Source organism: Tachysurus vachellii, chromosome 16 (assembly GCF_030014155.1).
Source record: "Tachysurus vachellii isolate PV-2020 chromosome 16, HZAU_Pvac_v1, whole genome shotgun sequence".
NCBI lineage: Eukaryota > Metazoa > Chordata > Actinopteri > Siluriformes > Bagridae > Tachysurus > Tachysurus vachellii.
Genome location: NC_083475.1, coordinates 6,493,973 through 6,519,439, shown reverse-complemented (window position 1 = coordinate 6,519,439; position 25,467 = coordinate 6,493,973). Strand labels below are relative to the sequence as shown.

General features: G+C 38.0%; 2 protein-coding genes across 4 annotated transcripts; both read left to right on the top strand.

The window, feature by feature from the left end:
• The first annotated feature begins 1,494 nt into the window (after positions 1–1,494).
• Positions 1,495–11,059, top strand: tmem19 (transmembrane protein 19). 3 transcript variants are annotated; one of them, XM_060889280.1, is made up of 7 exons: positions 1,495–1,718; positions 7,902–8,047; positions 8,150–8,263; positions 8,613–8,750; positions 9,137–9,391; positions 10,441–10,650; positions 10,773–11,057. In XM_060889280.1, the coding sequence occupies exons 2-7, from the start codon at positions 7,960–7,962 to the stop codon at positions 10,934–10,936; spliced, it is 969 nt and encodes a 322-aa protein (XP_060745263.1). In that variant the 5' UTR covers positions 1,495–1,718; positions 7,902–7,959; the 3' UTR covers positions 10,937–11,057. The 3 variants fall into 3 exon arrangements, with proteins under 3 accessions (XP_060745263.1, XP_060745264.1, XP_060745265.1); XM_060889281.1 differs by having other exon boundaries at positions 1,507–1,637; XM_060889282.1 differs by lacking the exon at positions 1,495–1,718 and having other exon boundaries at positions 7,945–8,047; positions 10,773–11,059.
• A 1,193-nt stretch (positions 11,060–12,252) lies between these two features.
• rab21 (RAB21, member RAS oncogene family) lies at positions 12,253–24,961 on the top strand. The gene is made up of 7 exons (XM_060889284.1): positions 12,253–12,635; positions 15,811–15,870; positions 16,138–16,245; positions 17,626–17,689; positions 21,605–21,659; positions 21,799–21,887; positions 23,462–24,961. Exons 1-7 carry the CDS (start codon positions 12,498–12,500, stop codon positions 23,602–23,604), a joined length of 657 nt encoding a protein of 218 aa, XP_060745267.1. The 5' UTR covers positions 12,253–12,497; the 3' UTR covers positions 23,605–24,961.
• Positions 24,962–25,467: the final 506 nt, after the last annotated feature.

Here is a 25,467-nt window from a genome sequence, read left to right as displayed (position 1 = left end):
ACTTAAATCCATTCAATTCCACTGAAAAAACAGAAGTTAGACTAACAATTTAGAACTTATAACTAAGAACCAATATTCAGTATTATGATAATTATATAATATAATAATATTAAATAATAATAATGATTAGAACAATAGGTTTCCACATCAGTAACAAGATCCAAACAAACAAAAAAGCAAAGAAATAAACAAACTATGGTAAAAAAAAAATATGATTAGACTGACTGACTCACTGACTGACTCACTGACTGACTCACTGACTGACTGACTGACTGACTGACTCACTGACTGACTGACTGACTGACTCACTCACTCACTGACTGACTGACTGACTCACTCACTCACTGACTGACTGACTGACTCACTGACTGACTGACTGACTGACTCACTCACTGACTGACTGACTGACTGACTCACTCACTCACTGACTGACTGACTGACTGACTGACTCACTGACTCACTGACTGACTCACTGACTGACTCACTGACTGACTGACTCACTGACTCACTGACTGACTGACTGACTCACTGACTGACTGACTGACTCACTGACTGACTGACCCACTGACTGACTCACTCACTGACTCACTGACTGACTGACTGACTCACTGACTCACTGACTGACTGACTCACTGACTGACTGACTGACTGACTCACTGACTGACTGACCCACTGACTGACTCACTGACTGACTCACTCACTCACTGACTGACTGACTGACTGACTGACTGACTGACTCACTGACTGACTCACTGACTGACTGACTGACTGACTGACTCACTGACTGACTGACTGACTGACTCACTCACTCACTGACTGACTGACTGACTGACTCACTGACTCACTGACTGACTCACTGACTGACTCACTGACTGACTGACTCACTGACTCACTGACTGACTGACTGACTCACTGACTGACTGACTGACTCACTGACTGACTGACCCACTGACTGACTCACTGACTGACTGACTGACTCACTGACTGACTGACTCACTGACTGACTGACTGACTGACTCACTGACTGACTGACCCACTGACTGACTCACTGACTGACTCACTGACTGACTGACTGACTCACTGACTCACTGACTGACTGACTCACTGACTGACTCACTGACTGACTGACTGACTGACTGACTCACTGACTGACTGACTCACTGACTGACTGACCCACTGACTGACTCACTGACTGACTCACTGACTGACTGACTCACTGACTGACTGACTGACTGACTCACTGACTGACTGACTGATTGATTGAATGATTGATTGATTGACTGATTAATTTATTGATTGATTGATTGATTGGCTGATTAATCTATTGATTGATTGATTGATTGATTGGTTGATTGAAAGCTGCAACTCACACAAGATTAAAATTTGGAACTAAAGATGAAACAAAGTTAAACATTGTAGCAGTTCTCAGATGCCCCACTAGGTGGCAGTAGAGCGTTTCTGTCTCAGTAGAGCGTTTCTGTGACTGAATGCAGTGGAAGAAAAACACTACTTGAGTACATGTGTGCTGTAACATCTGGACTTTCGCTTTAAAGCTATTTAATGATTATTTCTGGCTCTTAACATGGAACAACCACCACAGCAACATCGCGACTTCCTGTACAGCACGTCCACTTCCGGTGAACCATGATGCTCTGCAGGCGTCCACAAGATAAACACCTGATTGTTCTGTTACCGGCGTGTTTCCAATCAGAGTAGAGGTTGTGATAGTATTTATAGTGACAGTATTTATAGTGACAGTATTTATAGTGACAGTATTTATAGTGACAGTATGTATAGTGACAGTATGTATAGTGACTATGTATAGTGACAGTATTTATAGTGACTATGTATAGTGACAGTATTTATAGTGACAGTATTTATAGTGACAGTATGTATAGTGACAGTATTTATAGTGACAGTATTTATAGTGACTATGTATAGTGACAGTATGTATAGTGACAGTATGTATAGTGACAGTATGTATAGTGATAGTATTTATAGTGACAGTATGTATAGTGACAGTATTTATAGTGACAGTATTTATAGTGACAGTATTTATAGTGACAGTATTTATAGTGACAGTATTTATGGTGACAGTATGTATAGTGATAGTATTTATAGTGACAGTATTTATAGTGACAGTATTTATAGTGACAGTACTTATAGTGACAGTATGTATAGTGACTATGTATAGTGACAGTATTTATAGTGACTATGTATAGTGACAGTATGTATAGTGACTATGTATAGTGACAGTATTTATAGTGACAGTATTTATAGTGACTATGTATAGTGACAGTATGTATAGTGACAGTATTTATAGTGACAGTATTTATAGTGACTATGTATAGTGACAGTATGTATAGTGACAGTATGTATAGTGATAGTATTTATAGTGACAGTATTTATAGTGACAGTATGTATAGTGACAGTATTTATAGTGACAGTATTTATAGTGACAGTATTTATGGTGACAGTATGTATAGTGATAGTATTTATAGTGACAGTATGTATAGTGACAGTATGTATAGTGATAGTATTTATAGTGACAGTATGTATAGTGACAGTATTTATAGTGACAGTATTTATAGTGACAGTATTTATAGTGACAGTACTTATAGTGACAGTATGTATAGTGACTATGTATAGTGACAGTATTTATAGTGACAGTATTTATAGTGACTATGTATAGTGACAGTATGTATAGTGACTATGTATAGTGACAGTATTTATAGTGACAGTATTTATAGTGACTATGTATAGTGACAGTATTTATAGTGACAGTATTTATAGTGACTATGTATAGTGACAGTATGTATAGTGACAGTATGTATGGTGACAGTATGTATAGTGACAGTATGTATAGTGACAGTATTTATAGTGACAGTATGTATAGTGACTATGTATAGTGACAGTATTTATAGTGACAGTATTTATAGTGACTATGTATAGTGACAGTATGTACAGTGACAGTATGTATGGTGACAGTATGTATAGTGACAGTATGTATAGTGACAGTATTTATAGTGACAGTATTTATAGTGACAGTACTTATAGTGACAGTATGTATAGTGACTATGTATAGTGACAGTATTTATAGTGACAGTATTTATAGTGACAGTATTTATAGTGACAGTATGTATAGTGACAGTATGTATAGTGACAGTATTTATAGTGACAGTATTTATAGTGACAGTATGTATGGTGACAGTATTTATAGTGACAGTATTTATAGTGACTATGTATAGTGACAGTATGTATAGTGACAGTATTTATAGTGACAGTATGTATAGTGACAGTATTTATAGTGACAGTATTTATAGTGACAGTATGTATAGTGACAGTATGTATAGTGACAGTATGTATGGTGACAGTATGTATAGTGACAGTATGTATAGTGACAGTATTTATAGTGACAGTATTTATAGTGACTATGTATAGTGACAGTATGTATAGTGACAGTATTTATAGTGACAGTATGTATAGTGACAGTATTTATAGTGACAGTATGTATAGTGACAGTATGTATAGTGACAGTATTTATAGTGACAGTATTTATAGTGACAGTATGTATAGTGACAGTATGTATAGTGACAGTATGTATAGTGACAGTATTTATAGTGACAGTATTTATGACAGTATTTATAATGACAGTATTTATGACAGTATTTATAGTGACAGTATTTATAGTGACAGTATTTATGGTGACAGTATGTATAGTGACAGTATTTATGACAGTATTTATGACAGTATTTATAGTGACAGTATTTATAGTGACAGTATTTATAGTGACAGTATTTATGGTGACAGTATTTATAGTGACAGTATGTATAGTGACAGTATTTATAGTGACTATGTATAGTGACAGTATTTATAGTGACAGTATTTATAGTGACAGTATTTATAGTGACAGTATGTATAGTGACAGTATTTATAGTGACAGTATTTATAGTGACAGTATTTATAGTGACAGTATGTATAGTGACAGTATTTATAGTGACAGTATTTATAGTGACAGTATTTATGGTGACAGTATGTATAGTGACAGTATGTATAGTGACAGTATTTATAGTGACAGTATGTATAGTGACAGTATTTATAGTGACAGTATGTATAGTGACAGTATTTATAGTGACAGTATTTATGGTGACAGTATGTATAGTGACAGTATGTATGGTGACAGTATGTATGGTGACAGTATGTATGGTGACAGTATGTATAGTGACAGTATGTATGGTGACAGTATGTATAGTGACAGTATGTATAGTGACAGTATTTATAGTGACAGTATGTATAGTGACAGTATTTATAGTGACAGTATGTATAGTGACAGTATGTATGGTGACAGTATGTATAGTGACAGTATGTATAGTGACAGTATTTATAGTGACTATTTATAGTGACAGTATGTATAGTGACTATGTATAGTGACAGTATGTATAGTGACTATGTATAGTGACAGTATTTATAGTGACAGTATGTATAGTGACAGTATATATAGTGACAGTATGTATAGTGACAGTATGTATAGTGACAGTATTTATAGTGACAGTATGTATAGTGACAGTATTTATAGTGACAGTATGTATAGTGACAGTATTTATAGTGACAGTATGTATGGTGACAGTATGTATAGTGACAGTATGTATAGTGACAGTATTTATAGTGACTATGTATAGTGACAGTATTTATAGTGACAGTATGTATGGTGACAGTATGTATATGACAGTATTTATAGTGACTATGTATAGTGACAGTATTTATAGTGACAGTATGTATAGTGACAGTATGTATAGTGACAGTATGTATAGTGACAGTATTTATAGTGACTATGTATAGTGACAGTATTTATAGTGACAGTATGTATGGTGACAGTATGTATAGTGACAGTATTTATAGTGACAGTATGTATATGACAGTATTTATAGTGACTATGTATAGTGACAGTATTTATAGTGACAGTATGTATAGTGACAGTATTTATAGTGACAGTATTTATAGTGACAGTATGTATGGTGACAGTATTTATGGTGACAGTATTTATAGTGACAGTATTTATGGTGACAGTATTTATGGTGACAGTATGTATAGTCACTATGTATAGTGACAGTATTTATAGTGTCATTATGTATAGTGACAGTATTTATAGTGACAGTATGTATAGTGACAGTATTTATAGTGACAGTATTTATAGTGACAGTATGTATGGTGACAGTATGTATAGTGACAGTATGTATAGTGACAGTATTTATAGTGACTATGTATAGTGACAGTATTTATAGTGACAGTATGTATAGTGACTATGTATAGTGACAGTATTTATAGTGTCATTATGTATAGTGACAGTATTTATAGTGACAGTATTTATAGTGACAGTATTTATAGTGACAGTATGTATAGTGACAGTATTTATAGTGACAGTATTTATAGTGACAGTATGTATGGTGACAGTATTTATGGTGACAGTATTTATAGTGACAGTATTTATGGTGACAGTATTTATGGTGACAGTATGTATAGTGACAGTATTTATGACAGTATTTATGACAGTATTTATAGTGACAGTATTTATAGTGACAGTATTTATGGTGACAGTATTTATAGTGACAGTATGTATAGTGACAGTATTTATAGTGACTATGTATAGTGACAGTATTTATAGTGACATTATGTATAGTGACAGTACTTATAGTGACAGTATTTATAGTGACAGTATTCATAGTGACAGTATGTATAGTGACAGTATTTATAGTGACAGTATTTATAGTGACAGTATGTATAGTGACAGTATGTATAGTGACAGTATTTATAGTGATAGTATTTATAGTGACAGTATTTATAGTGACAGTATTTATGGTGACAGTATTTATAGTGACAGTATTTATGGTGACAGTATGTATGGTGACAGTATGTATAGTGACAGTATGTATAGTGACAGTATTTATGGTGACAGTATGTATGGTGACAGTATGTATAGTGACAGTATGTATAGTGACAGTATTTATGGTGACAGTATGTATGGTGACAGTATGTATGGTGACAGTATGTATAGTGACAGTATTTATAGTGACAGTATTTATAGTGACAGTATGTATAGTGACAGTATTTATAGTGACAGTATGTATAGTGACAGTATTTATAGTGACAGTATGTATAGTGACAGTATTTATAGTGACAGTATGTATAGTGACAGTATTTATAGTGACAGTATGTATGGTGACAGTATTTATGGTGACAGTATTTATGGTGACAGTATTTATAGTTACAGTATTTGACAGTATTTATGACAGTATTTATGACAGTATTTATAGTGACAGTATTTATAGTGACAGTATTTATAGTTACAGTATTTATGACAGTATTTATAGTGACAGTATTTATGACAGTATTTATGACAGTATGTATAGTGACAGTATTTATAGTGACAGTATTTATAGTGACAGTATTTATGACAGTATTTATAGTGACAGTATTTATGACAGTATTTATAGTGACAGTATTTATGACAGTATTTATGACAGTATTTATAGTGACAGTATTTATGACAGTATGTATGGTGACAGTATTTATGGTGACACGTGTGTGCTGTGTTGTTGTGTGGTGTGTGTGTTGTGTATTGTGCATGTTTGTGAGTGTGTGTGTGTGAACGAGACACACAACAGAGTGGTATGTGTATTATACAGCCATATTGTGTCCTAAGGATTAGATCACAATGTGATTATATGAAAAATAACCATTTTACATTAATGACACACATTTGGTATGTTTCCATGTGACCATATAATGTGTTAGTAATCAAAATTGATGACTCCGCTCAACTCCTCTCAACACCTCAATTGCTACTGTTTAACTCATTGTGAGCTGAAAGGGGGTAGATTTGTAATAATCCGATATTCAGTCATTCAATAGATTGGCTGTTCAACGATACCTTGTACACATGTGCAGTACAGTATAAATTTACACATTACGTTTGCACTGAAGTTTTGTTTCAGATTGCAGTATTTTGGGTACGATGGAAATGGTGTGATCTGAAATCGGATTAAATTCATTCGGATTGATGAAAATGGTTGCATGTAAACATACCTGGTGCTAAGCTGTGACTGCTCTAAATTGTAAGTGTGAGGTGTTTTTAAAAAAGCATTGTACTGATAACCATTTATAGCTGTAGTTAATATTGTGGAAGACAGGTTAGTTCCTGTTCACACCTCAATAATAAACCTCATTATCCGGGCTTTTGTTCTGTATGGAAGTTAGTGAAGCAGAAATAATTTTACACCTTGTCATGTGACAGAGAAAGTTAACGACAGCTCAAAGAGTGAGAGATGGATCCCGAACTCTCGTTATTGACCAAGTTTTGTTCAAATCTCCAGATGTTTTCACCAGGGATGCACACACCATTTGTCAAATAGTGTATATTTCAACATGAGGAAATGTTTGGACTCAGCATTAAAGCTCCACTTGAACCACTTTTAAAAACTAACAATGGTTTTCCTGGGATGGAATAAGATGGATAGAGGGATTTGGTGGACATGAAACCAAATAAGAGCATCATATTAATATATTTAAGACATTCCTAGCATTACTGTAAATGAAAAAAATAGCTGGCAGTAAAAGTTGGATTTAGTTTAGTGCTGCATTTAAAAACAATTAATTACTATTCAATAAGAGAAATTAACAAGCGGGAACGAAAAGGAAAACAAATGAAAGCTTTATCCAATCTGCTTCTTCTGATTTCAAATTGCAGAAATATATTAAATATTGAATCAGTCACTAAACTGACAGCCAGATGTGGTCCAGGTGTTCTTGTTTACTTCTAACATGGATCCGTGTTTCCTTCTGGAGCATGTGAGTATCTCAGGGTGTATGTTGTTGATTTAATATATTTCTCTGGTGTGTTACAGCTGCACATCTCGAAAGAAGTAACAGGTTTTGTTTACGCGATAAAGAAGCGTTGTCAAGATGATGACTGATATTCTAGTGTTGTGTTTCACTTTGGCCATCTCTCTGTCCTTCTGGATCATATCCATAGCCATCAGCACATACTCCGGTGAGCTGACACTTTCACACGCTTCTGACTTTTATTTATATTTAAACACACTTTAACAGCTCTTTTGACTCGGTTCTCTAAAGGCGTCTTGTTTTTGTACAGGGATGTTGCAGCCTGTATCTCCATGGCGATGGCTGTTCTCCGTTCTGGTCCCGCTTATTATCACCTCTCGTGCTTTTAAGAAAAAGAGTCTGGATTTTGGAGGTTGTTTAGGAGGTAATGTTCTGAAAAAGTGATGAATTTGCCAAAGGGGCAAAAAATCCCCCTCAATATACAAGATAATTAAGAGGCAGGGCTTAGAGATGTCCAGAACTGCAGTGATGTATTTTATATTTCAAAATGTGTTCTTTTATTCATCATATAAGTATATAAAGTGACAGTATGTATGGTGACAGTATTTATAAAGTTGAATTTATAAAGATGAATTTATAAAGTTCATCTCGTATACGAATAACAGCTTCAGCGTAAAGCTAAGAGGCTTCTAGTTTTTCCGCCGTATCTGAAGATTTCCAGGGAAGACAGGTGCTTTTTTGTAATGATATTTTGTGCTATCTTTGTATTGCAGCCATGCTGGTTGGCTTTATTCTCACTTTGGCCAACATGAGCTTTCTGGCAGCTTTGTTTGCGTTCTTCATCACCTCTAGCAAACTGACGCGATGGAAGGGAGCAATCAAGAAACGCATAGACTCGGAATATAAAGAAGGTGAACGTTCTGTTTTTCATTCCAGCATGACGTCGACATTTATCGCATGATGTTCACGGTACAAACTGATGTATGTTCCAGTCTGTCTGAGGTGTTGTTCCTAAGTGCTTCTTCCCAATCTCAATGACAGCTTTAAGCTAAAAATAATTATAATAATAATACACATTTTACACACACGACAGCTGAATGCAAAGACAGAAAATAGATTTCTCTGAAGGTAGATGCAAAAATTTCTGATCTTCTTTTAAACTTCTCACAATGAAGACACATGTAATGAAGGTCATGAAAAGCCACATAGGCAACAGGTTTAGATTAAATACTTAGAAGTAAGTCTGTCAGTCTTAAAAGGAACAGAAATCCATATTGTAATGCTTATTGTTGTGCAGGTGGCCAGAGAAACTGGATACAGGTTTTCTGTAACGGAGGCGTGCCGACAGAACTCGCCTTGCTCTACATGATAGAAGTCGGGCCAGGCGAGATGGCGGTAGATTTTTCGGCGCAGTATTCCGCATCGTGGATGTGCCTGTCTCTCCTGGGAGCTTTGGCCTGCAGTACAGGGGACACATGGGCTTCAGAAGTGGGTCCTGTTCTCAGTAAGAGCCAACCGAGGCTTATTACTACATGGAAGGAAGTCCCAGCAGGTGAGGAAAGAAGCGTGATTTATGTCGGGTAAAACACTGCTCATATTATTGTGCTATAGTACTGGTGCTAACTTGGTGCTACCTATTCCACTGAGGTAAAGTTGGCTTACAAGCTAATTAAGCGCTCGGCAAATTCTTTAATCCAAAACATTTACATACGAGACCGTGACCCTGCAGCATTTTATGAATTTGTAATCACACAAATTAATGTAAAATGAAGCTAACTCCTTGAAGCGAGGACACGAGTGCCATGAGTTCAGCCAGGAACTTGTAAGAGTGGGGGGGAGGGGGAGGGGCTTCCAGGAATTGTCAATAATTCATTTCAGAGAGTTTAAAACCCCCGTGCAAATCTTTCCACATTAATGTGTCCGTTGGCTCTGTTACAGTCAGGAGATAAAACAGACCGGCCATGCTGTATGGTTTAGAGACAGTGTCACTGAAGAAGAGACAGGAGTCAGAGCTAGAGGTAGCCGAACTGAAGATGTTGAGGTTCTCTTTGGGAGTGACAAGATTGGACAGGATTAGGAACGAGTACATCAGAGGGACAGCAGCTCATGTTGGACGTTTGGGGGACAAAGTTAGGGAGGCAAGATTAAGATGGTTTGGACATGTTCAGAGGAGGGAGAGTGAGTATATTGGTAGGAGAATGTTGGACATGGAGCTGCCAGGCAGGAGGCAAAGAGGAAGGTCAAAGAGGAGGTATATGGATGTAATTAATGAGGATTTGAAGCTAGTGGGTGCAAGTGTTGAGGATGCAGAAGATAGGGATAGGTGGAGAGAGATGATTCACTGTGGCGACCCCTGAAGGGAAAAGACGAAAGAAGAAGAAGCACTTTTTTTTAGAGCTACGCTACATTCAACGCTATGTTTGGCATGTCAGGGAATTGAATCGAAGTAAACAACGCTGGACGTTTGATGATGTTTTAGGTTGTATTTCTGCTAAAATCCTGAACATTCTAAAGGTTTTACAACTTTTCGAGCATCACTGCACATATTTCCATTTTGTCCCAAACTGAAAAAACTGCTTAACTGCGTCATGTCTATCACAGGTACTAACGGAGGGGTGACCATTGTGGGTCTTATAGCGAGCTTGCTCGGCGGAGCCACTGTGGGCACGGCATACTTCATTTCTCAGCTGCTGCTGGTTAGAGATCTGCACTCAGCTGCACCTCAGTGGCCTCTCGTTGTATACGGCGCCATGGCCGGCTTACTGGGCTCGTTGCTCGACTCCTTACTGGGCGCAGTCATGCAATACTCGGGTAACGTGTTAATCTCACGCAACTAAATTACACACAAATACGCTGTCGTCTCGTTTAAGCTACCGTCATACAATTTAGCAGATTTTCCGTTCAGATTTATTATGTGTTATTTTTCCTTCCAGGTTATGATGAAAGCACTGGGAAAGTTGTCAACTCTATGTCACCGAAAGTAAAGTGGATATGTGGCAAACCCATTTTGGATAACAACGGAGTAAACCTCTTCTCCTCTGTCCTCATAGCATTGATGCTGCCCGGAGTTGCGTGGGGCGTCTTGCCCTTGCGCTGATCCACAACAGCTGATTTAAAACCAACGTGTGGTAGATTCAAATCAATGTTTCGGTGTGATTAACTGTGAATATTCAGTGTTGTTACCGTTTTAGTGATCCTTATTAAAGATTTTTTTTTAAATATTTTCTGTGCACAGTGAATCTCTTCAGTTATACGTCTCTGTGTCTATACTAGAGGTGGGGCGACAATTATCATATCAAGTTATGTGAAGAATTCGAAGATTTCTTTTCTACTAGATTATTATTATTATTATTATTATTATTATTATTATTATTATACATCTATTTGTATTTTTTATTTAAATAACATTTTAACAGATTAAATCAACTAAAGTCGACATTAAAAAGTAGTATTTTTAATTTATTTATTTATATAATTTATTTACAATTTTAACATACAAAGTCTTCAAAAATAATCATTTAAAAATTAAATAAAAATAAATCGATCAAACAAATGCTGTGATAATCCAAGTAGCTTGAATTTTTTCAAAATTACAGCAGATATTTATTGTGACATCATTACAACAGACATTCAGCCAAAGTCTTGCTTTTGCATTTCAGAATCAGAATCAGAATCAGGTTTATTGGCCAAGTGTGTTTACACACACAAGGAATTCGGTTCCAGCTGTTTGTGACTCTCAAAAGTACAGACATGGATAACACTATACTATACAAGATAATACAGACTATTCATTTCCCACAGACTTTGAAGCACACAATTTCCTTTCACTCGAATTAAAAAAAAAGTTGCTGTGGTTTAAGAGGAATAAAACACAGGGAAAGACAAAACACTGATAAGGTTTCCATATAACATGTATAATATGGTAACAATAACACAATAAATTCATTACAGTTATAAAGTTAGATTATGTAAATAATGGCAACTTTATAGACAGATAAAACATGAGGTGAAGGCTCACGTCACGCGGACTGACCGTTAGCATTAGCAGCTAAGCGTTAGCAGCTAAGCGTTAGCAGCTAAGCGTTAGCAGCTAAGCGTTAGCAGCTAAGCGTTAGCAGCTAAGCGTTAGCAGCTCAGCGTTAGCAGCTCAGCGTTAGCAGCTCAGCGTTAGCAGCTCAGCGTTAGCAGCGTTAGCGTTAGCAGCGTTAGCGTTAGCAGCGTTAGCGTTAGAAGCTCAGCGTTAGCAGCTCAGCGTTAGCAGCTCAGCGTTAGCAGCTCAGCGTTAGCAGCTCAGCGTTAGCAGCTCAGCGTTAGCATTAGCAGCGTTAGCATTAGCAGTAAAGCATTAGCAGCGTTAGCATTAGCAGCGTAAGCATTAACATATGATACTGCTGTCATATGATTCGGAGCGTGACGTAGCAGAGGACGCCATTAGACTGGATCAGCGGACACACAGAGGCGGAAATAATATTTTCTCTACTTTTTTTTGTTATTCACTCAGCAGTAAAGTGTAACTCCGTCACCCTTCCCCAATTTACAGTTTCACACCACCCGAATGTAGATATCTAATGTAAGGCTCCAGGAGACGCGCGCTCGGTTTTACTTTCTTTACTAAAGTTGAAGAAGGAGACCTCCTCATCCTCCTCCTCCTCTCCACCATGGCGGCTCACAGTACTGCTCACAGAACATACTCCTTCAAGGTGGTGTTGTTAGGGGAAGGCTGCGTGGGAAAGACCTCTCTGGTCCTCCGCTATTGTGAAAACAAGTTCAACGACAAACACATCACGACGCTCCAGGTAAAGCTGTTAGCTGTTAGCCGTTAGCTGTGGTTCAGACTGAAGCAGAGCACTAGCTTACTGCATAGTGTGTTAGTGTGTATTACAGACACCTGTGTGTTCATACTCACTGCTAGTGTGTTAGTGTGCTAGTGCTCACGGTCAGGCGTAGCTGTTGTTTATGTCTCGCTAACTGGCCTGGGATTGACACTCAACACCCTGCTTATTTAAATAATCAAAGTTTTCTTATGTACAAGAAGAACACAAGGCTTTTATGGGTGGAAATAATATGGGGAATATTGGTGTGAGGGAAATAAAAGAAATCAGCGCTTCATAATTACAGGCCATTTGTCTCTAGCTGTATATTTGAGGAACTTGCCTGGTACACACACACACATACACACAAATCACTCACACACACCCACAAATCACAAATCACACACACACACACACACACACACAAATCACACACTCACAAATCACACACATACACACACACCCACAAATCACACACATACACACACACACACACATCACACACACAAATAACACACTCAAAAATCACACACATACACACACACCCACAAATCACAAACACACACTCACAAATCACTCACACACACTCACATACACACACACAAATCACACACATACACACACACACACTCACATATCATACACACACACACAAATCACACACTCACAAATCACACACATACACACACATCTCTCTCTCTCTCTCTCTCTCTCTCTCTCACACACACACACACACACACACACACACACACACAGAGTGTTTCCTGTAGATTTGTTTCTATTTAATGTTTCTACAGTAAACTATATCCTTATGTAATGATAACCTCAGTGCTGATACTGAACTCAACACACTGTAGACAATAAAGATCCGGACAGTTTTAAACAGAAGAATCGATTTAGCACTTTTATTACACGTGATATTGTTATGTACATTTATTATTATTATTATTATTATTATTATTATTATTATTATTATTACCTGCTGAGCAACATTTATGAACACTAACACCAATCATGACCGCAGCTTTTTTATTTTTCAGCTAAAATAGTTTTTCATGGGAAAACAGTGTCGTTCATTTAAAGATTATGATTTGTTCAGGACTTTTTATTTTATAAGTAACCATGGGAACGAGGATGCTCATGAACTGTGAGTGAAGAATTGAATCCTGCACAGGTCACAGATACGAGGTGTCTATTAATACCTGTTTATTATAAGGTGAAGGGGTGTGAATCATAATCAATATGTATTCATTGTAAAGTTACACAAAAATGACCCACAAAAGATTTAGAAGCTAATTGTTTTTTTTGGTCATCTCCCATCATCTCGTTAACTCCAGTATGTCGTAGTGGAAGTGCTTGTCTTGCTCCTCTGAATATGCTCACATGCTTTCATGTGTCAAGACGTGCATCAAGGATATTGACTCAGAGAGACGTCCTGCAACTCAGCGTAGTTCTTCAGCGCCACATAGTTTTCATTTTGTGGTTGCAAAGGAAGCCCCGAAGTTCTGCGCAGAAATTCTGCTTCTCTTTCCTGGTCGTCTTCTGGATGAATTCATTGTGCATCTTTAGCTGTGGTCTGTCAAGAGCCTCGGGTTTGACATTTGCCTCAGACGACTTCGCAAAAACGGCTCAAATGTACATGAAGGCTACCGACTCCTCCTCTCTGGCTTGTTTCCATAAGGCTCAATCTGATGTGCAGCGGTGGCATCAGCACCTTCCACCAACAATTCCCACTGGACATTGTACCTCTCTATAGTGAACTCAGCCTGCTGTGCCCAGTTACGCCATTTGGCAGTGCGCCTTAATGTCTCGAACACAATGACAGCACTGAAACTTTGCTAAAACCTTCTTGGAAGCTACCATTTGGAAGTTTCTTCTCCTTATCAGTCAGTCAATCTCTTGGTGCTCAGTAATAATTTTTTGACTGCTTTTACAGTGGAAATCGGTCAGTTTACCAATGCGTTGGTCACTAACTCTATTAATATTTTCTATACCTTTGAGAAATGACACACGCATTTAACCATAGGCTTGGACATATTGTGCCGCATTTTGCTTTAACAGAATAATCGACATATTAGCTCCAGGCCTCTACTGTTCACAAACCGTGAATATCCGAGTGATCTTTAGCATTTGAACAGAGTCCCACAGCTTAACACACAATGGAACGCTCTTGTATTCCATACATTTTATTTCTTTCTTTCTTTTTTGTTAGTGTATGAAATGATTCATTCAGCGAAATCACTTGTGACCTAACAGCTGCTTTATGAACAGTTCTCCTCTCTCCAGCCTCTTTTTAAGTTAATAAGTAAGAAAGGAAGAAAGAAACAGCCTGTCATGTTACCGAAAAGCCAGAAAGTGCAAAGTCCTTTGTCCTGAACACATTCTCCTGCTTGAAAACTTTGTACAAGATTTGACAAGTTTTACAAAGCGATGGGATCTGATCACAAACACACAGCTTCACCACACACAATCTACATCAGCGATTAACGATTTTAGGCTCGGATGGTCGGTCGAGCTGTTACTATAGACGTGGGCATGAAATTAGAACCGGAGCATTAACGTATAGCAGATAGATCTGTTGTCAGGTCCGTGCCGAGTTCAACAGCAACCTGCAGCTTAAAGCACAGTCCTCTCTTTATGAACCATTTTCATTTGCTTGGTTGTCTAATAAATTATAGCTCCTTTTCATAGGGTTTGCCTTCTGTTTATCAACACAGGATACCGATCGGGTTTTATTTGGGTTTTATATTTAGTTATTTTATTTAGATTGTTTAGTTTATTTAGTTTATAATTTTGCACTAATTTCTCAAGCTTTTTTTATGTTAATTAGGCATGAGATGATACTCGATACACTAGATGATACTGGCACACAATTCTACATGTTAATACATTTAATAACCACTGCAGTATCGGTATTAGAGAAAGGTATCTTCTCATTATTTATTAATGTTATTGTAAGCTTTGTCGTTACTATTAATGACAGATTATGTTATTCTGGACATGTTAATGACAGCTTGTTAGATGGTAATTAGTGTCACCTAGTACAACCTACTGTTAACCTATATAACTATTTCATTTGCTTTAACACACAGATACTGAATAGTAATGTTGCCAATGTTATTCATAATAGACCTTGTATCTTTCTTGTTTCGGTGTTTAGGCTTCGTTTCTTACAAAGAAGCTCAACATCACAGGAAAGAGAGTTAATCTGGCTATCTGGGTAAGTCTGTGTCTAATACGCCTGAAGGAAATGTACACGTTTAAATTCCTGCTATCTCGCAGCTTTCGTATTAATCGGGTTTCATTTTAATAAGATTTGTTCTGAAACTGATTTCTCACTCAGAATCCCTTGCTGTTCCTAATAAGGCTTTCGGTTTAAGAAAAAAAAAAGGAAAAGAAAATGTTCCCTTAGTCGTCGTTCCTCACCTCTCCACAGTTGTCACAGGACACTTTGAGCTTTAAGTGACCCTTTGTGTGAAACTTACAGGACACAGCCGGACAGGAACGCTTCCACGCTCTCGGCCCCATCTACTACAGAGACTCTAACGGAGCCATTTTAGTCTACGACGTCACCGATGAAGACTCCTTCCAGAAGGTGAGCTTCTCTCTGTCTCTTTGACATGTTCACTGATCAGACTCCTTCATCGCCACAGCGGACTGATGTCATTATGCGTAACGAGTTCCAGGTCATTAATCCGTTTGGTCGGCTGCAACTCTGTCCTCCATTTCTTAGTTCAATACGGTTAATACAGCAGTGCTCTTGACATCATTAGCAAAGTTTTTAGGAATCTGAAATGTGTTAATTTCCTCATGACTTTAGATGCGTTTCTGTCAGCCGAGCAAAAATGAACATATTGTGTCCAAAATTTCACCTAGTCGATATTGACAATCATTTCCTGAGTAAAGGACTACATTTCAGAGCGTGTTATCAACTCTTAACGCTTCTCTCAGTGGCTGCAGTGGCGGTTCTAGGATTTTTCTGTAACAGGGGCCATTAAGGGGCCACATGTTACATTCAGGGGCCAAGTACAGGGTACATTCAAGCACACAAAATAATTTATTCAGTACGGTGCAAATACATTTCAGCAGTCGTTCCTTTTCCAAACACTCGAGTGCCGCCAATTGTTTGGGGGTGGAATTGCATCTGTGATCGTTGTGAAAAATTCTCCGGTTGCTCTTCTCGTCGACAATTGATGGAACAGGGGCCAATCAGATTTCAGAAGGGGCCAGGACCCCTGTGGCCCCGCCTCTAGAACCGCCCCTGAGTGGCTGGATTCAGTGAATCGATTGTATAAAGGGATCGACTTCAGTGCGAACCGAAAGCAAGACGGAGACTTTACTTTACAGACAAAGATACGATAAGGTTTATTGTGTATTTCCAGAAAATTCAGCAGTGTCGTGTTCCTCACTGCTAACTGAGTAAAAAAGAATCGAATCAATCGACAAACCTTTACTATTATTAGTAGAGAGCAAATAGTTTGTTTCATAGACTTTTCAGTCTTTCTGACTTGATGTCACGAGATCGTCGTCACAGCACTTTTGCGGACATAAGTACAGCTCTTGGAGAGAGTCATTACACTTCACTACTTCACTGCTACTCATGTCCTTTGTCATCCACTGATTCAAGTAGTTTTACACAAAAAAAGAAACCCTGGTTTTTGGTTGCAACAATAACAAAAAAAACAATGCTGTGTAAACTCCTAGAAGTATTGCTGCATCCTGGGACATCACACTTCCAGTGTTTTTCTCATTCTTACAAACGAATGATTACAAATGCAAACATTACTTGTGTGAACGCACAAAGAGTTTGTGTTGTTTTAGAGTATTATAGATGAATAGAGTTACAAAGCCTCAAATTGAACTTTTATTGTCGAAGAAATAATAAAAAACAAACAAGGGATTTCCTGTCAGTGTTGTCTTTTCATTACACTGTATGTGACCTGTTTTTTTTTTCTTTCTTTCTTATAATTTTCAGGTCAAAAACTGGGTGAAAGAATTAAGGAAAATGCTGGGAAACGATATCTGTTTATGTATAGTAGGTAAGTGAAGTCATTTTTACTGCAGCATCTCTTATTCGAGCCAGCGTCGGCTTTACTCCATTGTGCTGAATGTCGAAGACGTATGTGAACACAGCCGCGCACCGTCACGTCACGTTACTCCCTCTCATGTGACTGAGAAAACCCTTACAGGCTTTTCCCACAATCCATCTCACTCCACCAAATCTTCGTCTCCAGCACAAACGTTCACACACATCTCCAGAGGTTTAACCCTCCAGGGCTCCACGATGTGAATGATGATTTATTTCCGCCTTGTTACTTGCGATCGCCTTCGAAAATCTTTCAAGTGGTCCAAATTTTGAAATTTTTCTCCTTGTTTTTCTGGACTTTCTCAAACAAGTCAAGTAACACTCGTTTAAAAATCTGTAAAAGAAAAGGGAGAAAATGGAATTTAAAGATTTCATCCCAGTTCACACCTTTCCTTACGTCTGTTTATGTAAGCAGTAGACTTATGGGGGGAAAACGACAACTTTCGTCTGATGAAAAAGCACTCGTGGCATTTAAATAAATCACTCCAGGATTTCACGATCTCAGAAATGAACGCAAAAGCAAACAAACACTGTGATCACCAGACTGATTTAGACTCCCTGCTGTTGGTCTCGGTGTGTGTGCATCCTGTGGTCGGTTGTTGTGTCACTTGTGCACTTCCTCAGAAACGAACACGATTGTGCACGTGAGGTCGTACCACCTAACACTGCGTGTCCAACGTAATCAACGGAAATCACACGCTTGAACCTACTGGAAGGTCTGTTATGAGTAGCAAGTAGTCTGGAGTTTCCAGATTAGTAAATGTTTTTGCATATACAGCGTGGGGTTTTAATTTGACACATGGATCATGACGACAGTCACGACGACTGCAGGGAGTTTAAAAGAGAAATGGAGCTCAGGGTCCTAAACACCGCACTGTTTGGCTGTTCTGACAGAAAGATGCTTTAGCTCTCGTTTGTCATCTAGTAAACGTCACTTTTAATCCTAGAGATGTGAAAAAGATGCACAAATGAGTAACAGTGACACTCCCACATGTCCTATGTTTAGTGAAGGTGAGGCGGATTCGCGGCTTTACGTCTTAAGAGAAACACAGAGGCCTGTTGGTTAAACAATTTGCTGGTACATTTAGCTAGGAAGGTTTTAGCCATCATCATGGAGATGTTCTTTACCACACGTGATCTCCGCAACCTGAAGACAAGCATGGGCTGTAAGGATATGATGCGCCGATCTCGTTCCATGCCAGGCTCTTGGATTAAACAACAGTTAAAACAGACCGCATAAAGTAATGTAATAATCATTTCACACTCCTTCTTGTTTATCTAGGCTACAAAAATAAAACCACACCTCTCTTTTAACTCTCAAACATGCAACCTTTCCTCACATGGTCATGAAGTTCCTCATTTACACAATTGGGTGCATCCCGATTCGCCATTGTGTCGTGTGTCCACGCTGAAAACTACAATAATAATTAAGGCTGCAAGCAGCATTTCCCGGGTTCAAGCGTTTAAGGCCTTTAGGGAGTTTAAGGCCTTAAAGGATTTTCACATACACAAAGTGACCCGCAAGTTACAGAGGGTGGCACCCGCTCCTAACCTAGTGTCTCTAATACAGAAAAGCTTACCAACGTGTTGCACAATATATGTCATGTGAAGTACTCACCTGTCCAGTTTTCCCTAAAATAAACAGTCATATCGGTACATACTTGGCAATAAAGACCTTTCTGATTCTGATTCTGGTTCTGAGACTTTGCCTTAAGAGTCAGCACAAAATTGGGTTTTTGGACTGTTGGTGGCGCTAGAGGGCTTTTTTTAAAAAGGGCTGTTTTTAGTGATGCTATAACGGAAAAATCACTAAAAACAGCCCTTTTTTAAAAAAGCCCACTAGCGCCACCAACAGTCCAAAAACCCAATTTTGTGCTGACTCGTAAGGCAAAGTCTTAGAATCAGTTTTTTGACCTGTGACCTCAGTTTGACCTCTTTCACATGTGTCCCAAGTTTGGTGTTGATAGGTCATTTAGTTCTTGAGTTATTGACATTTTAGTAAAACTGGCTCCTCACAGTCCAAACGTTTTGGGGCCCCTTAAGGACCCTGAATCAAAATTTCGACTTTTTTTCGAAGATTATTGACATTGAGACTCCAGAGAATATTACTGCACTGGATTGGTCTCGACCAGGCGAAAAACCTAGGACTAGTTTGCAAAAGTAGGTTTCGGACAAAATGCACTATGGCGGAAATGAAATTGGAGATATACGTTTTTTAAGTCATGAGCCAAAGATTCCAATGATATAAAGCACTTGAGATTTGGACATAGGGGTTTTAGGGGTTTAGGAGTTATGGGGACAAACGCGTTGAGGGGTGCTGAAGTGCCCCAAATTGGCCGATTTCGCTGAGTCCTTGGCCCTGAGTAACTGTGGCCAGTACTTTTTTTGCACGTTTGTCACACACATGTATCAGATCATGAAACAAATTTAAATATTAGTCAAAGATAACACAAGTAAACACAACATGCAGTTTTAAAATGACGTTTTTTTATAATTAAAAGAAAACAAAATCCAAACCCACATGGCCCTGTGTGATAGTGTTTGCCCCCTTGTTAAAACATAACTGTGGTTTATCACACCTGAGTGTAATTTCTCTAGCCACACACAGGTCTGGTTACTGTCACACCTGTTCACTATCACGTAATCACTTAGATAAGACCTGACTGACAAAGTGAAGTACACCAAAAGATCCTAAAAGCTACACATCATGCCGAGATCCAGAGAAATTCAGCAACAGATGATAAAGTAATTGAGATCTATCAGTCTGGAAAAGGTTATAAAGCCATTTCTAAAGCTTTGGGACTCCAGCAAACCACAGTGAGATCCATTATACACAAATGGTGAGAACATGGAACAGTGGTGAAAGTTCTCAGCAGACCAGACCAGAATTACCCCAAGAGCGCAGCGACGACTCATCCAAAATGTCACAACCCCACAATAACATCCAAAGAACTGCAGGTCTCATTTGCCTCAGTTAAGGTCAGTGTTCATGACTCCACCATAAAAAAGAGACTGGGCAAAAATGTTCCAAGATGAAAACCGCTGCTGAGCAAAAAGAACATAAAGGCTCGTCTCAGATTTGCCAGAAAACATCTTGATGATCCCGAACACTTTTGGAAAAATACTGTGTGGACTGATGAGACAAAAGTTTAACGTTTTGGAAGGTGTGTGTCCCATTACATCTGGTGTAAAAGTAACACTGCATTTCAGAAAAAGAACATCATACCAACATTAAAATATGGTGGTGGTTGTGTGATGGTCTGGTGATGGTTTGGCTGCTTCAGGACCTGGAAGACTTGCTGTGATAAATGGAACCATGAATTCTGCTGTCTACCAAAAAATCCTGAAGAACAATCTGTTCATGACCTCAAGCTGAAGCGAACTTGGGTTCTGCAGCAGATCAATGATCTAAAACACAGCAGCAAGTCCTCCTCTGAATGGCTGAAGAAAAACAAAATGAAGACTTTGGAGTGGCCGAGTCAAAGTCCTGACCTGAATCCTATTGAGATGCTGTGGCAGGACCTTAAAGGCAGTTCATGCTTGAAAACCCTCCAATGTGGCTGAAGTACAACAATTCTCTAAAGATGAGTGGACCAAAATTCCTCCACAGCGCTGCAACAGACTCACTGCAAGTTATCACAAACGCTTGGTTGCAGTTCTCGAAGCTAAGGGAGGCAGAAACAGTTAATAGGTTTAGGGGGCAAACACTTTTTCACACAGGGCCATGTAGGTTTGGATTTTATTTTCCCTTTATAATAAAAACCTTGTTGTGTTTACTTGTGTTCTCTTTAACTAATATTTAAATTTGTTAGTTTATTTGTTATATAAATTTATTTTATCTTGATGATTTTCTTGTTTTTCCTCCTAGGTAATAAAATTGATCTGGAAAAAGAGAGACATGTTTCAGTGGAAGATGCTGAGGCGTATGTACATGCTTTCTGTTGTCTGATTAAGAAAACTGCTACACACACTTTAAATCTCATGTGGTCTTAATGGTCTTGTAAATCTAAATTAAAGCTGCTGAATGATTATTTGTCTGCTCTTTACCTGTCTCTTTCACAGGTACGCAGAGTCAGTTGGGGCGAAAAACTATCACACATCAGCTAAATTAAACAAAGGAATTGAAGAGCTGTTCCTTGACCTGTGTAAAAGTAAGTGTTCAGGCTGATGCAGTGTATCATCTCAGTCCATTTGAGACATTCAGCAAGACTTCAGGATTTATCAGGCAGTTTGACATAAAATCTTGTTTGTACTGTGTGAACATTTTAAAGGTAAATGAAGCCTGCACTCTCTTCTCTACAAAAGGAACTTTTTAGTCATGATCATTTGTTTTTAACCATATTTATACTCTATATGTGTACCAAATACACGCTACACGCTACAGTACATCTATGTTCAGTATACTCCACAGTACATCTACCTTCAGTATACTTTTCAGTACATCTTCAGTACATCTACCTTCAGTATACTCTACAGTACATCTACGTTTAGTATACATTTCAGTACATCTACCTTCAGTATACTCTACAGTACATCTACGTTTAGTATACATTTCAGTACATCTACCTTCAATATACTCTACAGTACATCTACGTTTAGTATACATTTCAGTACAATTACCTTCAGTATACTCTACAGTACATCTAGCTTCAGTATACGTTTCAGTACATCTACCTTCAATATACTCTACAGTACATCTACCTTCAGTATACGTTATAGTACATCTATGTTCAGTATACGTTTCAGTACATCTACCTTCAGTATACGTTTCAGTACATCTACCTTCAGTATACATTTCAGTACATCTACCTTCAGTATACATTTCAGTACATCTAACTTTAGTATACTTTTCAGTACATCTACCTTCAGTATACTTTTCAGTACATCTACCTTCAGTACACTCTACAGTACATCTACCTTCAGTATACTTTTCAGTACATCTAACTTTAGTATACGTTTCAGTACATCTACCTTCAGTATACATTTCAGTACATCTAACTTCAGTATACCTTTCAGTACATCTACCTTCAGTATACTTTTCAGTACATCTACCTTCAGTACACTCTACAGTACATATACCATCAGTATACTCTACAGTGCATCGACCTTCAGTATACGCTACAGTTCATCTACTTTCAGTATACTTTTCAGTACATCTACCTTCACTATTTATTTCAGTACATCTTCCTTCAGTATACGTTTCAGTACATCTACCTTCAGTATACTCTACAGTACATCTATGTTCAGTACAGTCTCCAGTACATATACCTTCAGTATACATTTCAGTACATCTATGTTCAGTATATGTTTCAGTACATCTACCTTCAGTATTTATTTCAGTACATCTATGTTCAGTATATGTTTCAGTACATCTACCTTCAGTACACTCTACAGTACATCTACCTTCAGTATATGTTTCAGTACATCTACCTTCAGTAGAAAAATTCTTCCCATTAGCTAAATTCTTCCCATTAGCCTTTGCAAAAGATATTTGGTTTGGTTATGAAACTCCTGCAAATCCTGTAAATGTGTGTGCGCTTGTGCATTGAATTGCCTTTCCATTGTAGACTGGATTAGACTATACAGTCTTGCACACTGTTTATCATTGTCCAATTGAATCGACCCCACAGTTTACATTGATTACACATTGATTGTCTCACACTTGAGAGAGTTCACTCTAATGCCTTTTACTAACGTCCTCACCGTGTCTGTCTGGGATGTGCAGGAATGATGGAGACCGCACAGGTGGAGGAGAGAACTAAGGGGAATGGGACGAGCCACACAAGCACAGGACGAAGAGGCGTTCAGATCATCGACGATGAACCACAAGCTGCTGCTGCAGCTGGAGGGTGCTGTTCATCAGGCTAGGACTCCACCAGCTTGTGTCCCCTCTCTCTCTGTTTCTCTTTCTCTCTCTCTCTCTCTCTCTCTCTCTCTCTCTCTCTCTCTCTCTCTCTCTCTCTCTCTCTCTGTCTCTCTCTGTCTCTCTCACACACACACACACACACACTATCTCTGCTACTTGGATGCAGCAGTGATTTTTTTTTTTTGCTGTTTACTTCAAAATTGATACAGCATCTAATCTCAACAGTTCTTATAAACTGTGGTTTTCTCTCTCTCTCCCTCTCTCTCTCTTTTTCTCTCTTTCTCTCTCACACACGCGCTTTTTCTGAATATTTGAACATGCACTAAGATCTGATTTTCCAAGCTGTGTTTTTGATGTTGCTGTTGTACATGTCAGGTTGATTCCCATGAAAGTATTTTCTTTTAGTTAGAAGCTTTGAGGAAGTTAGTACCCATTATTTAACTTAAACATGCACACTGAATCCTGAACTCCTCTGTACTTGTGGTAATTATTGAGCTTCCGTCTTTCTGTCCCTAGCCTTATTCCTGGTTTTCCTCTCTGTCCCTGACCTCACTTCCTGAATTCATGGCTAATCAGACATTTTATTAAACTTGCTTTCTAGTTGTTTTTGGTCTTGTATGTACAACAAAACAAAATACACTTGTATCATATTAATATTTTATTTGCTTTTACAACTTTGTTGGGAACTCATACAGCACTTGCAAAAGTATTCAGTACTTACACTGCATTCTTGCAAATGGTCAGACTACAAAAAAAGGGGGGGGGGCAATAATTCATGTGCAGTTTCTTTGAGCAACATCAGGATTTTTCTCTGAAAGCAGTGACGGGTGATCTTTAATAACTTCAGTTTAGACTTTTTGAGTGATTTGGTCTAAACACCATAATCTGATCATAATGTAAATCATAAACAAAAAGTAACACTATTCTAATTTTGTATTATGTCTCTTTTTTCTGAATTGATGCCATTTGCAAAAAAAAAAAAAGGTTATCCTGAACTAACAGAAACTTGGTTCCTTATTTATGTTGTATAATGATCCCGAGATGTGAGTATTCCCTGAAAATGAATTGAATTATGTCGAAAGGTGAAAGGAAGAGATTTTTGAGCGGTCCGAAAACACAATGTGTTTAGTGTAGTGATTGTGTGAGGGCTTTTTTTTTTTTTTTTAAATCCAGCCTTTAAAACATTTTTGGAGTCTGAACATTTTTGCAAGCGGCTGTTGGTGTAGTGTATAATAATGAAATGATTGTAAAGTGAAGAATAACAGTTATGGGTGAAAGCAAACTTTTGGAAGATTATTTTTTATTTTACTGCTTCTGTCATTGTTTTTGTAATAGAACAATTATAAAAAAAAAAAATCAGTCCCTAAGTGGTTGTTATTTGAAAGAAGAAGGTGGGAAAAAAAGCTTTAAAGCTATTGGATAAAGCATTAAACCATAATGAACACCTTCCTGGGTGTTCCTGGAAGCTTTCTCCTCACACCAGGGAACCACGTGTGTTCATGGCAAGGCGTTAAACACTGCTTTGAGATGTTGACATTGTTTCTGTAGATATTTTAGCTGCAAGTCTCCTGTTCCTGTTCACATGAAGGTGAAGTTCACTGTTCACTGTCATTGGAGTGACTATCAGGCTGTGAGTAATCACTATAAAACAGGTGGCCATAAATGGATGTATGTGTTCAGGAATAACATTCAGATACTCAACAATACTCTGTGCGACCTACAAGTGATGATTGATCCCTTAAAAAATAATGTTTACTGTCATGTCTATAAACAGTGCTTGTAGGTGTTTAAAGCACTGAAACCCAGACCAAGTGGCAGTAATGATAAATAGCTCTTATGCAGTACAAAAAGTAACAAACTATAAA